The sequence below is a fragment of the Helobdella robusta genome (assembly GCF_000326865.2).
Source record: "Helobdella robusta unplaced genomic scaffold HELROscaffold_8, whole genome shotgun sequence".
Lineage (NCBI taxonomy): Eukaryota > Metazoa > Annelida > Clitellata > Rhynchobdellida > Glossiphoniidae > Helobdella > Helobdella robusta.
The window spans coordinates 352,564-370,729 of record NW_008705459.1 but is presented as its reverse complement, the minus strand read 5'-3'; the positions used below and the strand labels follow the sequence as shown (position 1 = coordinate 370,729).

The window sequence follows — 18,166 nt, the reverse complement described above, 5'->3', positions numbered from 1 at the left end:
AATTCTTAGGTCACTATGGTTGGATGATCGCAGTCGGCCCTTTTATTAAATTTCTGAGACTGATTGGATCTTTTCCCTCATATAGATTCGTGCATTTCCAGCCAGACAGTTATCTTCTCTTATGAGAAAAACTGTATTTTACTATGTATCTGCAGACAACTATCAGACATCATCTAATAGCTCATAGTCTGTGTAGTAGTTGTTGTAGCTTATCTGAGAAGGGTGCCCTTTCGGTTTTTAGGAATTGAGCCATAGCCGCCGGGTCCGCCCAGCAGTTGTGAGTGTGGTAAGTTTTGCGGGGCAGTTGAATAGGTGTTGGATGTTGTGATTAGAAGATGAGCAGAGATTGTGCTTGTCAAGTTTTATTTTATTGTATTATTTATTTTGCTAGGTAGCTTTTGAGATATATTGAGTAGCCACATTGAAGTCGAGTCAGAGCTGTTCAATATTGTTGATAGGTGGAAGAGGGTTGTTGACTATAGGGTTGAATTTTTATGAACTGTGATATCGAGAACAGTGGTGATATGAATGTGACGAATTGTAAGTGTAATTGTGTGGAGGAGATGTTATGAAATTGTGATTGTGTAGAGGGGATGATAGGAAATTGTGTAGGGGAGTTGAAATGAAGGTGTTTGTTTGATGATACGGGGTGTTAGGAGTGCATTCATGAGATGATAACATGGATGAGAGTTATTGAGACATTAAGCGAAGCATTAGTCTGCAAGTCATCCGTTCTTTAATATAAAAATCAGCAGCTGAGAATAATTAGAATGAGAATAAAATAAAATTGTTAATAGGAGAAAAGTGTATCAATGTTAATGAAATATTTACACACACATGGAGTACATCGTCGGGTCGACGAATTGGGTCATCGGTGAGTCCTAGAATGAGCGAAAAGTCCTATCCTTGATGAACATTTCCGTGCACAAGTTCCACAAAACCATACATTTGTACTATCGCCACTTTGGGCCGTCTGTTTTCGTCAAGTCCTTTTTTCAGCGAGGGCAGCTGTACGTGCCAGTTCAAAAGCGGAAACCGCCGACTGGGTAGACCTCCATTCCGAGCGTCGTAGAGCATCAACACAAAGAGCCTTGGGGTCTAGACCACATTTTTTCATATTTTTTTTAAAGGCTGTCTTTGTATCTGCGTACAGGGCCACTTGCCAGTCTATTTCCCCACGCCAGCAGACAAAAAAGACCTGCTTGGGGATACTTGTATCTGGCATACGTATAACGTGCCCTATCCAGCGAAACTGAGTTTGAAGCAGAGGCGATGTACACCCATTATACCGCACTTTGACAGAACCACTGTGTTAGGGACCTTGTCTTCCCACCGGATACCTGCAATCATGCGCAGGCATCTCATATGAAACTGGTCGAGTCTACGAATGTGGCGACGGTAGAACGTCCAGGTTTCGCAACCGTAAAGCAGTGAAGGGAGCACAACTGCTCTGTATACCGCAATTTTGGTGGCCAGAGTAATTCCGTGCTCTTTCCAAAGACGTCCGGTCAGCATACCAAAAGCAACACCTGCTTTTGCAAGCTTTGCTGTAATATCATCATCGATATTTGCATTGTTGGAGATATATCCGCCTAGATAACAAAATCTATCAACAGAATTGAAACGCGAGTCGTCCGCCATCACATGGGCTATTGCCTCCAACAAAACTGGGTAGCTCTGATGCAAGACCTCAGTTTTCTTCAGACTGACTGTAAGTCCAAATCTCTTAGCTGTTATATAGAAGCGGTTGAACAGCGTCTGAATCTCGGTGTATCCGGCACCTTTTTCTTCAAATTGTGAAGCATCGGATAATCTTGTCTCACTCAGTGCATCAATATCTATTTCAAAACGAGCCAGCTCACGCGCCACGATGGCGGACCTACGTTCATTTCGATCACTATTCTCCAACAATGTGCGAACGTTCCATGCCACAAAGTTCAGTATTTTCCTTTTGGATTTATGTATATTTTTGCCGCAAAAAATGGATATCCAGTCAGCCGCGGTCAGCCAACAAGACGGTTTTGTTGGGCTAGCTTTTCTTAGGACACATTTTCCAGTCCCTTCTCCAGTTGGAGAAAGCAGTGCCTCCCTAAATAGGGCTGCTTTGTCGCCAAGGCAGGACCGAACGCCACTGAGGTGGGATACCTACCGCCAATGGGAGCATTTTTTAGGAGATGAGAGTTCATTTCTCATCCCCATCCCCGGCATAGTCAACCCGTTTTAAGTTTAATGTTAATGATATATTTACACACACACACACACACACACACACACACACACACACACACACACACACACACACACACACACACACATATATATATATATATATATATATATATATATATATATATATATATATATATATAATCCTTTAAAGACAGAAGAAAATGCGTGCAAAACTGTAAAGTAACTTTGATCATTATTTAACTAACATTATTTAGCATTCGTATATATTGAAATTTAAAATTCAGTTTGAGAAATGAAAACTTGTTTGTTGTACCGGAGAGGCGATGTAAGGTTGATTAACGTTATATACGTTTACACATTAAAATCAATGAAGTTATGACGTAATTTGCTTCAGAAGTGTCATTGTTTCTTATTAATAGCTTTGTATTTATAAAAATATAAATAGCTAATTTGAAATTGAACAACGTTAAAAATTGTTTTGAAAATTTTAAGATTTTATTGAATTGAAATAGTAAAATGTTTTATTGCGCCTGATTTGATGTTCATGGGCCTATCGGTGTTGTTTTTAAATGTGAAGACTTATTTAATTATTCTATCTACATTACATATAAACATAAACATAAAAAAAGGGTGGGTGCGAAAAACATATGCCCATATCTAAATGAATTAAAATGTTATTATAATATCATTATAATAACAATGCATATAATATAACAATACATATCTTGATAACCTTTTGTTCATATTTTCCATTCAACTGAATTCCACTTTATTTAACAGTTAATTTACACCCATATTTTTTATTTAATAATATCCATATTTTTGATGATTCAAAACGTCGTCACATTTCTTTATAATTGTTTGTTTTTTAATGCTACCTTAAAAATAATAAATGAATCACTCGTCATATCTATGGATAATTTTTGTTATTCATTTAGAAATTGCATCACCCGAGGAAACAACAGTTTTCTCGGTTTTCTCAATTTTACAATGTTACAAAGGTTTGTTGGATAATGTTGATGAATACGAAGCAGAAATCCCAAACGAAAAGACTCCATTTAACACGGTTGTGGTTTCAAATACAAAACGAGTCTTGAAAAAATTTGGCTATAATTTTGAAAGAGTACTGAAAAATTATTATCCCACTGTTTGCCCGCAGGATTACGTATGCGGCCTCGTCGTGGAATACTCAGGAAGTAAATCTCTTATATAAATGGGCATTAATGTTTAATTATCCCTTTATTTACATTTTAGATTAATTTGTAAAACCGGTAATCTATATTTTTTGTTTTTGTAAAAAGTTTCAACTAATATTTTAGTATTGCAAATATTTTACTTTTATTTGTTTATTCTTATAAGTCGTTACATGACGCGTCTTCAACAGTTTTAAACCACATAACTAGAATAAATATAACGGCCTTCGCTCTTTTTTAACGGTCGAACAAGGAGCTTACTTTCGAAGGGAACTTGGAGGGTGATTTTTTATCGTTCGAGTCAAACGTATATTTACTAATTTAGGAATATTGCTTTTAAAATGTTAAAATTTTATTTTTTTAAATTGTTATTCAATGTGGCAATAAATTACTTTTATTTTATATAAATTTAAAAAAATAAAGTCGACATTACCGGAAATAATTAAAAGTTGAAAAAAATTGTGTTCTTTGCATACCCCTGCTTCATCCCATAAGAAAGTGTTGTATATTGGTAAATAGGCCTCCCCTTGTTTTAAACCAAACGGAAATTCAGCTACTTGAACAAATAATTATAATAATATAGCTTACTGAGTCCTAGAAATATATTGTAATTATATTGCAAAAATGTATTGTGATTCAAATAGTTATAGTATAAAAAATAGATTAGTTTGTGTTAATAATAAAATCAAATACATTTGGTTATATTTTGTCACAAAAAAAAATTGAATCCGCTTCTGTATCTTATCTAATTATTAAAATTCACTATTCAACTGTTTTCTTCATGCATAATAAAGTAAGCAATTTATTTTCAAGTCACCGATTTTCCAATTCAATAAGCTTGTGCAAGGTGCACGAAGTTGATGTTCGTGAAGCATATCTAACATGCCTGGGTGGCGTGATGGCCTAGTGGTTAGGGTCGCCTGGTGCTGTTTCGCAGTGCATTGACCAGGTTCGAATATAACACAAAGATTCCCGCCTATCACATGCGTCCTGATACGTCGTTTAGGACGTATTCCTATGCGATGTTTGGGTGTTGTTGATTTCTCTGAACCTAGGAAGAGTGTGATGGAACTAATTTTTTTAAACCTTTACATTTAAAAGCCAGATTATGACAAATCTGATGAAACTTAACATATTTTAAAATGAAAATTAAATTATTAATAATCATTATTTACATATTTTAATAGACAATGTTATTTTTGAGATATCATAAAACGACGCCATTGGCCGTTTATTTTATGAAAAAATTGAATTGCACACATAAATAGATTTTTGGCTAATTTTTTAAGATTTTCGTTACCGATTATGTTTATTTGAAGATCTACTGGTGATGCACAAAAAGAGCAGTAGTATTTTGAAATCATTTACTAGAAAATAAAAGTATCTATTCGAATCTTCAAGCAACTTTGAAATGCACACATGAATGGATTTTTGGCTGTTTTTTTAGTTTTCGTAACAGACTACGTCTACTTAAAGATCCACGGGTGATGTAATGACATTTTTAGATGCGGATTTATAAGTTTATTTATTTATATATGCACACATAAATGAATTTTTGGCTATATTTTAAATTTTCTGTTAACAATTATGTATCTTTGAAGATCCACAGGTGATGCGTTCAAATTTTTAAATGTGTGCACAAAACGGGGCAATAACGTTGTTTTTATATCTTTCCATAGATGATAAATTATCTTATAAATCAATAAGCATCTTTGAAATGCACTTGCACATCTTAATGAATTTTTGGCTGATTTTTACACATAGTTTTCAAGTTAAATTATTTTAATTGGAAAAAATTATTTAATTTAAGTAATTTATTAAATAAAATTAGTAGTTAGCTTAGCTTGTTAACATAAATTTAACGACGATATCCATTGTTAGGGGCTCAGTTGATGTGCGTTAATCCACAAGATTACGTACGCGAAAGAGGCTGGACTGGATTCTATTTAGGGTTGTGTTCCACGAGTTTCTGCAACGATCTAAATTTTTTGATGAAAAATTATGGCGAAAAAGAAGGAATACATTGTAAGTTTGCTGGTTGATGAACTGGGCTTTGATTTTTATTTAATTTTCATGTATGTGTGATTTAAATTTATTTGAATCACTTTTTTTTATAACGTTGAAGATATTTCTTTTATCCAATTTTTTGGTCATTTTTTTGGAACCGCCGAACCGTTCTTTTAAAAATTCATCAGTAGTTTATCTTTTATTATTTCTGAACTAGGGTTTTCCGAAAAATATTTAACTTTTCGAATGCATGATTATAATTTATAATGATAATCAACATTTATTTGCATTGAACGATGAGCTTCGGACAAACGTACGTACGTGACCAAGCCACCTGTATTCAAGGCTTCCACACGCAGAAAGGTAAGATACGGAGCCGTAGATGACAGGTCCATGAATATCAGAGAACTCTTCCGATGGTCGGTCACCAAGAGAACTTTTTACTACGAGTTTGAAAATGAAAAAGAATCCAACCTTTCCATGTTGGTGGTGTGCAAAAAATTCACTGGGGCTCTTATAATGTTTGTTATTTTGCACTTCTGTGTTCAACGTTGGACGCCTGTTTAAGTGAACATTTCAAAGTTTTGAATGATTGTTTGAATTTTTTTTATCGTTTCATTAATATTTATAAAATGGGTTACACAAAGCAAAATTTCTAAAACTTTAAAAGATGTTAAGAGACTTCTACAATTAATTCAATTAAATAAAACTACATACATATACAAATTTGTATACAATACATATAATGAAAACTTCGTTCCAAAATACATATATTTGTTTATTTTATACATGATAGAACAGAAAAGCTTTTTTCGGTATTCCTATACCATCTTCGGTGTAGATGCTCAAATATTTTTATACTGTTCCTATTTATTGGTTTCTTGTTTGTTCAAAGTGAATATTTAGTTATTTAATTGAATATTCATGACGTTGAAGATTGTAAAACTAACAACCACAACATATCAATTTGAACACCGAAGATGGTAAAAGCTTTTTTGTTCTATCATAAAAAATAAAAAAAAATTTTGGTTTTGAACTAAAGAAACTTGAATATATATATATATATATATATATATATATATATATATATATATATATATATTGGAACGAGGTTTTTTTGGTAACCTTTACCATCATCAGTGTAATAGAGTTTGTGATATTGTTATATTTTATTTAGTTCATCTGGTATTTATAGTATTTTTAACGAAGGAACTCTAAGTTTCATTGTTTCTTTGTGTGAGTAATTTCTTTGCTGGTAGAATCGTTACTGCCTGTTGTTGGATACAGGGTTTCTATTTTCTATTAATAAAGCCTCTGCCATTATCAAATTGCTTATATTATGGTTGTAAAATAACACTTTAATATTTGAGTTTAATATTTTCCTTGTTATTTTTATTTGTTGCGAATCCATTAGATGGTTTTTTATTGCACCATTGTGTGTATTCATTGTTAACCTTTTTGACAAAGTCGTAGTAGTAAATCCGATATATTCTGTGTTTCGGTGCCTACAATCACCGATTTGACAATCAAAAGAATATACTTGATGACTGCTCTTCATTATCGATTCTGGTTTAGTACTGCAATTATTTTTAAGAACAAGGGATGAAGTTTTGTTCGTGTAATAAATCCTAGTTTTAATTTATCATTTTCGTTGATAGTTTTTACGTTACCGTTTACAATTGTTTTTATTATTTTCTCATCGATCTTATAAGCTGTTGACGTTGTATTTTTGTAATAAACTATTATTTCATCTGCTGTTTTATCATTGTTACTTTTCTTTGTTACGTCACGATGATTTTGCTAATAATTTTTTAAATGAATGTTCTTTTGTAATAATTGTTAATTAGCATGTTGGTTGTAGTTGTTGTTGACTAGAAGTTTTTGATACCGCTATTTCCGTGCGTTTATATCGACGTTGGTTTAGTAACTAAAAACCTCACTCGGCAAACGTGTCACTTGTTTATAAAAAATTGTGTTACAACAATCTATAGACTACAGAAAAATTAGAAATGATAAGACTTATTTTGTAAAAAAAACACTGTTTTACAAAAAAAATAAGTCATCAAATGAAGTGTTGAAATACTAAAAGAATTGAAAAATAATTTAAGCACGTAGCAACAAACACGGAGAAGGTTGTTTCATATTGAAGGATTCCCTCAGCTGTTTCATTCAAGCGTCCGTACGAACCAAGTACACAATAAGCTGTTTCATCAAGTGAAAATGCGCTTCATTATTTAATATATGCAGGTGTTTTACAGGTAAGCAAACGTAAACAACATGAATACTGCTGTTGTAGAGGCAACATGTCGTAGGCATCATCGTACATTGAGTGTGCTTGTATCTGCTTTGTGTATCACATTCATCATTAAATTGTAGATGGGATAGATAGATATTTATATTGCGGGGCGTTGCCTGTTTACCAAAGAAAAATAAAAATAAATCTTGTTGAAGAAAATGTTTAAACTGCTATTAGATAGTTTATTCAATAAATAAGTTAAGTCGTTAAGTTTCAATGTGAAAATAATTTTGATTAACTCGAATTAAAATTTATGTATATATTTAAATACATTTTAAGATTATTTGTTTTCGAAGAATGTTTACAAATATATAGTTTAGTAATAAATAATAACTGTTAGATAGAAAAGTTTTTATTTTTATTATTTTAATGGTTTTTTAATATTTTTCAACAAAATTTTGGAACGGCTATTGTATATAACAAAATACAACCATGCATACAAAAATTGAATGTATCAAAAAATTACAAATTATTTTACTTTAAATTATTCAAAAACATTTCTATCTTAAAAAGTACAAGCAAGGATACTCACAATCAATTTTATTGGTGAGTTTGATTTTTAATTTTCTCTAAACTGCTGTGTTTATATCTAAATAATTTAGTAACAATTAAATTATTGAAGCATTTAATTAAGACATTTAAAAGTCAATCACGAAGGTAACTCTGGCAGTAAAATTATAATTAAATTAGGAGAAGTGGGCATTTATAAACACAAACCAGCTTTTCAATGGTAATGATGATTATAATAATTATTATTTTGACGATTATTTTAAAAATTTTGTGGTGATGATTTAAGTATCGCCCGAGTGCTGCCGTTGAGCCACAGTTTGACAGGACGAGTTTATTAGTCTGTTTCACACCCATTGGTCGTTTTTGCCTATCTGTGAAGGCTGGTATTTGTAGGCAGTTGTTGTCTGATGTATTTTCTTGAAAATTTATTGAAGACCTCGGATAGTTTTACTGTTGATATGGACCATCGTGTAATTGACCTCTGAGCCGAAGATGTGTTCTTTTACTGATTTCACTATAACTCCTTGGCATTGTGGTAGTGATAGATGATATTTAAGTCAGCCTGATGCTGTTGCCGTTTTAGAGCTACATGCGTCTCTTTATTATCAGCAATGTCTGGATTGAGGTTGTCAGCTTTTTTTGTAATGTTTCAATCCATTGAGACTTTACTTCATCGCTTGCATTATGTTTAAAATAACCATTAAGTTTCAGTCTCATTTTAGCGATTTCATGCTAAGGCCTCCAGATTCATAGGGCAGCGAGAGAATTTCTGCGACGCAACTAACTGCTCACAGGCAGAGAGCCAACCTCTTACGGCTTCTGTTTCCAGACAGCCCAGTGTGTTTTCCATCCATGTCAATAAAATATAGTACATTCGGAGTTCTAATGTGAATTGGGTCAGAACAAAGCGCCTTAGGATCTCTAACTTCCATGGGACGGACGTATCCAGACCTCCAGTCTGGATATGGTAAACTTTAAGTTTACCATACAGCAGTTCCTTTTCTTTGCGTTCTTGCATATAAAATAGCAAATTTTTTTCCAGATATGTGAAATGATCACCGATATTAATCTGAGGAATAATCTGGGTAAAAATTGCTCGTATTTTTTGTCGATCGTCCCAATCCCAAATATGCAGCATTTGTCTCTTCTCATTTTCATACCTGTCAATTGGCACCGGGCTTGATTGAGATCTATAAGTTTTTGGGTCGCATCTGTGCTTTTTGCGATGATTGCCAAAATGTCGGCAAACTGATGCCAAGCACTATCTAGCTATTTTTCTGGTGTTTCTTTTTCGTCTTTCAGCAGGTGGGACAATAACTGTGTACGTTCAGCTACACTATCTTTTCTTGGGTAAAAACCTTTCTGTATGGTTTTATTGATGAAATTATTCATTTTGAAATATTTTTAATATTTTGTCATTAATTAAAATAGAAAATATTCTATAAAGAACTGGTTGAAGTGTAATTGGACTGAAATTTGATGGTTGGTTGAGGTCACCTTTTTGTAAATTAATATTGTCAGGCCTCCTTTCCAGCATGTATGAAACGACGATTACTTCCAGCATTCAACAGACAATTGGTGGAGTATTGTACGGAGTATAGGACATTTTAAAAATTATTATTGATATTTGTCTAACGGACTGAGAAATAATTGCTGAAATTTCGTTATATGTCGGGGTGTTGGCACAGCATGGAAATGATGGAAATGATTGGTGGAGTTTGGATCTAATTTGGCCGGCGAAACTTATTGTTGTGTTGATTGCTTAGAATGTTTCAGAAAAATTTTAAAGTAGTAAATCGTTTGATGGATTAAGCAACTTTTTCATGTGGCCCAAAAGTGTTGTTTTAATTGATTATTAGCATCTTAATTGTTACCAATTTTTAGTGCTTTTGACGAAGACAATTTTGATTTTACTAGTTTACTGAGTCCTATAATTTGAAAATCAAAATTGTGACTATTACGGATAAGAATTTTAAGTTGTTTCAATTTTTTTTAGTTTATAGATTGGTTTGTTTTGATCTACCGGTGAATTGTTTTAGGTTTCAACGTTCCTTAGTGTGATGCGAAGTAGTCGTATATTGTTAACTGTAGACTGTTGGTGAAGTTGTCAATGTTGTCGACGTTAGACAGGTTTGCTCTCTGCGAATGGAATTACGCATTGGCCTCAGTCCACTGGATTGCAGTTTCGTGGTGCATTTGTGGTGCATTTACCTTGTCGATATTTGGTGCCCTTGAGGGTGAAAAAGATGTTTGTTGATGGGGAAAAGACGATTGCGAGTTGGAGCTATTTTTAGGATCGTTTGTTGTTTCTTCAGAATTTTCAGAGTTTTTGAGGTTAAATATTTTGCACGAGCGTTGGTGCATCCGTAGACCCTTCGTGCCTTTACAGTTTATAACGATAATAATAATGATGTTATTAATAATAATAATAAAGTATTAATAGACGCGAAGAAAAATTGCTAGCCCGTATCTAACGTTAAAAGTTAATGAAAAATAATTTAGAACTCGTAAAAACATAAGCGTAAACGAAGCCACGAATAAACATGTAAAAAAAAGTATGACAGTGTAAATGAAACATAATATAGTATAATATAAATTAGGCAAAGCTAATCCCACGAATCAAAACAACATTAAGGTAAGTAACAATTATATTATCATTGAAGAAATGAAACAAAATCAATAATAAATTAGCACTTTTTCAGTCATACACAAATTTGAAAGGAACATCTATCCAACGTTCATCCAACTTTCGTTTAAATATTTACTGTTGGTTAGGTCACCACATCCTTTCGCAAACTCTTCCCAAGCCAACAACAAATTTGTTGCTGCAATAGATTTTTTTCGATTTTTGTGGTAGGCGTGAGCTTTCAACTTACAACTCTCATTCTGTCATCGTCATGATTCGCAAGAAGCTGGATGCTAACATCAACCTGACACAACATCATTTCGTACAGCTGAATCTTTCATCGGCTTGTTGACGAAAATTTATTAAAATAGTTTTATGTAAGAATCGGTCGTATTTAAGGTATTCAACGTGATTTTTTTTATTCTTTGAAAAATCAAAATTTGACAGACGTCAGGACGATATTATAAAATGAAAAAAATAAACAGTGTATTTATGGGGGAAATTAAATGAAGATTTTAGAAACTGATTAATGACTAAATTAATTAATTAATTACATAATGAACAAATAAATATATTATAGAAAAGAAATTAGACACAGCAGACGACGAATGATTATTTTGTGTTGATATGTTTTAGGCGTCTTGGGATGAATTTTTCATCTTGATAAGTTGATTGAGTGGGGTTTGATGTTTATGTTTACGTTGACGAAGGTAGTGGGTGGTAGTAGAGGGTGGATGATGTGGTTGGTGTTAGTTTCTATTTTCTTAAAATATGAATCGAGTGTGTTGAATATTTGAGTGACCGAAGGATATGATGAATGTAGTTGATTGAGGCAAATTACTTTTTGATGAGAGATTGTAGTTGTTGAGGCTGTTGTTGTGTAGCGAAGCCAGACCAGTTAGGAGCTGCATATTTGATGTCAGAATTGCAGAATGATGGCTTCTAATTCAAGTTAGAAAATTGTAATTGCGTGTTGGGATTTTTTTAACTACACACCGAAAAATTAAGAAAATAAAACTTTACAAAATTCGTACCCTATTTGAAAATGCTTGATTGGAAAAATTAAGTTCAAATGAACATGATCGAAAATTCATTACATCTCGGTATTTTTATTTCATCGCCCATACTTTTGTAAGAGTATCGTTCAAGTTTTGTATTCATCATAACACAAATACTTTGTCTCTAAACCATCAGGAATATCACCAAAATGTAAATAATGAAACAAATTTGTTTTAAAAAATTTCGAGAGCAAAATAAACAACGTTTGAATGTGTAGGGCTTCAAAATTTGCATAGTCCCAGTTAGGCAAATATTTTTTAAAAATATTTTTTGCTCTACTTCAACTTATTTAATTTTTAACGGTGTGAAATTTAATTTTCAATAATTTGATCTATTTAAAATTTATTACATCTGCATAAATGTAAATAAAATTCTAAAATTGCAATTTGTCAAAAAACAATTTATAACCAAAAAACACGATCAACAACATATAAAGAGCATATAATTAACAACTTTATACAAACAACCGGTGGCAGATTTGAGGGGTCCGGGGATGGCCCCTGTTATCAACAAAAAAGTTCGCTAGGAGTAATTCACAGTTTTTGGTCCCTTTCCGAAGTTGCCTAGATTCGCCCGTACAAACAACATACAAACGGCAACATAAACAGACTAACCTTGGATAGAAAATACCTCTATTTATACTCCTCCATCGCCATAAAGTCACCATCGTGTAAGACAAAGCATCTCAAAATAAATGTCTATCGCGTCCTATTACTTCACGAACGTATCGCTTTATCAATCCTGGTCATAATGTTTTCTTTAAAAATTTATTAGAAAACTTGAAATTAACAAAAATTAAATATAACAAAATTATTGGATAATTTACTGAATGAATTAAAAATTATTAAATGTTAAAATATATTTACTGTTTAAAACAATTAAAAACGCAACTGAATGAGTCTGTCTTTAAACGGGAGCACAAAGGTAGATTTTAAGTAAAATATAACGCTGCAGTGGGATGGGTGATACGAACAACTGAACTTGGGCGTTGTTTTCGGAAAGTGGTTCGATGTTGGCTCAAACTTTGCGCGGAAGAACCTGCAAACGTACCTTGCTACTTTTTTCATTTGCTCATCATTTTCTTTTCGTATATTGCCCGTTTCTGTTTTATTCTCTTCTTTTATCACATAAAAGATGTGACTATTCAAGTTATTTATTTATTTTTGTTTCTCCATCCAATTTTTTCCATAATGCAGGTTAGTAGAAGGCGGGTTTTTACTCGATTCGATTTGACTGCCAAATTTATTTTACGGAGCACCTGCGTTCTTTACAAATGCTTTAAATAATTATTTATCTATAAGTAAGATTTTAAAATGTACGATTTTTTGTGTTAGCGAATGATTCAGTGTTTCTGTTTTCTAATGCTGTTGGCATTCAAATAAACGTCTAAACGAGCCTGTGTTTAAACAAGTCGTGTTCATCTATCAGAAACCAGCGAATGTACGTAGACTGAATAACTTGACGATGATGCTAGCTGCATCAATATTTATCATATTATACATCTTTTGGATTTCTGTCATATTCAGCGGTAATTTTATTTTGTTTGTTTGTTTGTCAACTCTTATTTGTTTTTAGTGTTAATTTAGATTAATATTCATTGTTATTAGACTCTTTTAAATTGACAATTCTTTATTAATTATGTATTTTGTTAGATGTGGACTTGGTTCGCTTTTTTGGTTTGCATAAATGTACATGATAAAATGTTATGTAACGTTATATTCATAAACAATTTTCAACTATTCCTCATCAAAGACGTGATTAGTGCGACCTTGAGTACTTCATTTCTACTAATATATCGTCACACAGAATATAAACTAGATTCAAATAGCATCAGATAAATTATTTACTTTTATGGTTTATAATATTGAACTATTATAATATTTGCATTAATTACATCAATCAATATAATGTGCACAAATTTTTATTGAATAAGAGCGAAGTAGAAGTAAAAACTTTACTTTTTTCACTTAAAATTAAAGCATTTTATAAATTTTTTGCATCGACAAACTTTAATCATTTTAACATAATTAGATTAATTTATTTAATTTATATAATTTAATTTTCAATTTGGAAAACTTTGTTGGCAACTTTGTATTTCTTTGTTTTAAATGACTAATAAGCCACACTCATCAAACACAATTATTAATATCAATTATTCAAATTCATTTTCATGTATTCAATGTCATTCATCGCACATTCAAATTTGTTCCTCATTCAGTCGTTAGTTCATTCAAATTTCCTACATTACAGGTTGCTTTGTTTTCTTTGAACATTTTATCAGTATTGTAAATATTAGTAGTGAATCAGATCCTGGATTCTTTAAGACAAGTCTGTGCATGCCCCAATGATGAAACATATTTTAATTTTTGTTTATTTGTTCGTTCAATAATTTTTTTGGCTTTACATGTTTTTAGTAAAATTTTTGCAACCTTTGAGTATAAAAAATATCGAATAACGCGCATGACGTTTTGTCTTTATGAATAAATGAAGAGTAGGAAGATGGCATTTTGACTTTAAAGCTTCTTTTGAAACGAAGACCTTGTGGTTTTTGGGGTTCGGGCAAGGATTTGTTTAGGCTTAAAAATTAAACTTTTGTAAAAATAACTTTAAATTGAATTATTTAATAATAAAAATGTTTTTTTCGGTCAACAAATGTCATTATATTCATAAATTGTTATACTAAATTAATTGATTAGATGCATAAATAAATACAAATGAATTTGCATTTTTTTTATTTTTATATTTAATTTAGTCAACCGTACATCGAAAAATTATTTTGTGCACCTCCATTTCAACTAGAAAGTACACTGACATTGTTCAATGGGATGTTAAATTAATTTTCACCAGTACACCGAGTAAAATTCTGCAATATTTTATTGTATTCTGTTTTTTATTTAGTCTTTGAGTTTGATGAAATAAAATTTGCTCCCACACTACAACTTTGAACATGAGATGCAACTCACCGTCCCATTGCGACGATCCACTTTTCAATGTTTTAAATTTAGTGTTGGATTTTAGAAAAATTGCAGTCAATTTTAATTCTGGTTTAACATGAACAGTTTCTTTTAATGAAAAAATAACTATTCACTTTCAAATTAACTATTGCAGTTCACTCGTCATACGGTTTTTATTGTCATAGAAAAACTGCATAATACTATATTAAAAATATTTCCAGATTGTGTTGTAGAGACAACCGCAGAACAAATCCTCGGATGACATGGGAAGTATGAAGTCGGCAAATGAAGAGTCACTGGCCGCCAGATTGAAGGAAGTTTTTGAAATTGTTGACGAACAGAAAAATGGGTTCATTTCGCTAGACCATTTTCTTGAGCTCGCCAAAGAATTTACAAGTTCCAATGGTCATAACAACAACGCCAAAGTATTTTCCTTATCTTATATACTAATTTTGGTTTAATGTGCATTGGTTTAATTGATTTTTCTTTCCTAACAACGATGGTGTATTCAGAAACTTAGCCTAGCAAGTGTAATATAATAAATTGCGAAAATTAATAATTAGAATTTTAACAATAAAATTTAAAAAAACGCTACATTCAGCCCAATAAGTTTGCATCATGCACAATTATTTAATCGAGGTTAGTTCACAGCCATACAAAGTAAAAAATCAAATCAACAAAGATTTTTATTTATTTGATATCAAAAATAATTCGTTTAAAAACGTTCTCAAATCGATCGGGAACGGAAACTTGAAGTTTTAATGCCGGTCTCGAGAATGAGAAAAGATGAAGTTGATTGTCAGCGACACATTGACTACTAACATGCACAAATACACACACGCCGTCATCAGATATTGAAGAAATCACTGATAAGTCAAAAAACTATTGGCACTCAACCAGCTTATCAGGACAAGACCTTCATCACAAACACCTTAAATATATTAGCATCCAATAAAACTTTACTCAATTACTCAATTTTGTCTATTTTTTTTTCTCATCGATCTTACTTACTAAGTCATTGACTAGTCTATTAATAAATTATTTTATTTTTATTTGTGTTTTAAACTATTACTTTATTTTTTATACATTTTCATGCTTAAATATTTTTTCTCCGTTATTTATTTTTCGTTACCATTTTATACTACTGCCTGCCTCGCATGCTGTAACCGTTTCTGCGTTTGTCGGATTCTGATATTTTTTAAAAATTAAAAAAAAAATGTATAGACTTTTGAAGTTATCTGGAAATGATTTGGTAGCGTCGATTGGGATGGGTTACCAAAAATGTGACCATCGAAGTCGATGCCTGCCAAACTGACGATGCCCTGTCCATGTGCTTCTTAGTTGTTTGGTTCATCGAGTCGGGCATTATGACAGTGGCACGCACGTGGGGCCGCTGAACATTTGTGCTTAGACAACGATTGGTTGTTTGATATTGAGCAGGGTACAGCTGTAAATTAAATTTTCTTCATTGTTTCATTTCGTTTGTTTTCAAGTTAATGAAACTCTGCTATTAACACAACATTAATCATTTTCTAAGGCCGAGTCAGCTATAATTATATATATATATAAATATATATATATATATATATATATATATATATATATATATATATATACAGTGTCTGTAAACATAAAATATAAAATAAACAACTATTATAAGCATACACCAAAATTTTTAAAAAATTTTACAAGTTGTAACAATTGAAATAAAACACTGAGATAAAAATGTCCATGTCAAATCATCCCATTAGGTCATCGAAAACATGGCCTCAGTATTAGATTCTGAAAAAACTGGCAAAATAAGTTACGACGGATTTTGCAAAGGAGTCAAAGAAATATTGAAATCAAACAGTATAACTATTTGTTTATTTCAATATATAATTATTTGTTTATGTATATATATTTAATAATATTTATTTCTTTATATATATATTAATTTTAATAAATTTTAAATTTGTTTCTTCTCTGTGATCTGAATTGTGCGATTGCACTTTTTTGCAGACGCGTCGATCGATGACAACAACATAAACCAGACAGCCATCGATGACTTCCTCACTGTTAGGCGTTTCAGCGCAGATGGGTCGAAGGTTGAAATTAACATTTTAAATTAAATTTTCGGTCCATTAATATTTCATTCATTCGTTATTTTCATTTCCTTTTCCATCATCATTCCCGCCTCCCATCCCCCGCTAGTACCATCCATTCACCTACTCGTCATTCATTCTTTTATGGGTTGTTTCATTCATAACTTTCATTCATTTTTTCTTCCATCCATCATTCGCAGTCACCCTTTCATTTGTTATTTCCATTTGTTTTCTAACCTTTCTTTCATTTATATTACCTTCATTCGCTAATAAATTAATTATTAATTCCTAACGAAACTTCATTATTTTCTCTTCCATATCCTCGTCTATCCTTCCGTCCATCAATTATGTTAATTTTTCAACCAATCATTCACAAGTTATTAATGAGATTTTTTCCACAATTTTAGTTTTTGTTCTTTCTGTTTGTTACTTTTTATTAGACTAATGAAATAGTTTTTTTTATAAATCGTTGAATTATACATCAGAACTCGGATCTTGAGTTTCTATAAACTGACAAAAATAACATGGTTGTAATAACGTTGAAGCTGTACAACGTTGTAATTCAGTTGAAATAAATCTCTTCATCGAACGTCTGGCTTGCATGTTAATAACTTAATATTATTTACATCCATTTAGGAGGGTGCCGTTGTGAAGCATGGCAGCCATCTTCGCTATCGTAATTATTTCTTTTCAACAAGTGCACCAACCGATCAAATTGCTGATAATTTCATTTCATCGTCGTTGCTAGGAAAGTTTCCAAGATAACAAAAGCTATGAAAGCTAATGAACAATATTGTTGAAATTATTGATGCGATATTTTTACTATTTAAATTATCAACGATTGCAGTTTCATTGAGAGCAATATTGATCACGATTATTTCATTCATTTCAAGCATCGATCAAAAAATGTTTAGTTGCATCGCATACAAAGAGATCTTTTTTCATTTGAAATACATGAAAGGCAGATCTGATGTGCAGAATTTATTTTTTCATTTTGGACACGTTCAAATTTAATGTAAGCTGATGCTTGTTAGAAAACCAAACAAATTTATATTTTCATAATCAGTTAATAGGCTTGATGGCCTAGTGGTTAAGGTCGCCTGGTGCTGTTTCTTAGTGACCGGGTTCGAATATGACCAAAAGATCCCCGCCCATCACTTGCTTGGTGTGTGATGCGTCGTTTAGCATGTATTCATAAACGATGTTTGCGGCGTGCTGTTGAATCACTTGAACTTTGGAAGAGAGTA

General features: G+C 31.9%; 2 protein-coding genes across 2 annotated transcripts; one reads left to right on the top strand and one right to left on the bottom strand.

Moving 5' to 3' along the window:
- Positions 1-379: 379 nt before the first annotated feature.
- Positions 380-11,733, bottom strand: HELRODRAFT_165320 (hypothetical protein; the record flags this gene model as incomplete). The annotated part of the gene is made up of 8 exons (XM_009031938.1): positions 380-438; positions 1,782-2,145; positions 3,645-3,699; positions 4,266-4,434; positions 5,708-5,949; positions 10,408-10,577; positions 10,933-11,021; positions 11,664-11,733. 8 exons carry the CDS (start codon positions 11,731-11,733, stop codon positions 380-382), a joined length of 1,218 nt encoding a protein of 405 aa, XP_009030186.1.
- A 3,365-nt stretch (positions 11,734-15,098) lies between these two features.
- Positions 15,099-16,232, top strand: HELRODRAFT_165319 (hypothetical protein; the record flags this gene model as incomplete). The annotated part of the gene is made up of 2 exons (XM_009031937.1): positions 15,099-15,260; positions 16,092-16,232. 2 exons carry the CDS (start codon positions 15,099-15,101, stop codon positions 16,230-16,232), a joined length of 303 nt encoding a protein of 100 aa, XP_009030185.1.
- Positions 16,233-18,166: the final 1,934 nt, after the last annotated feature.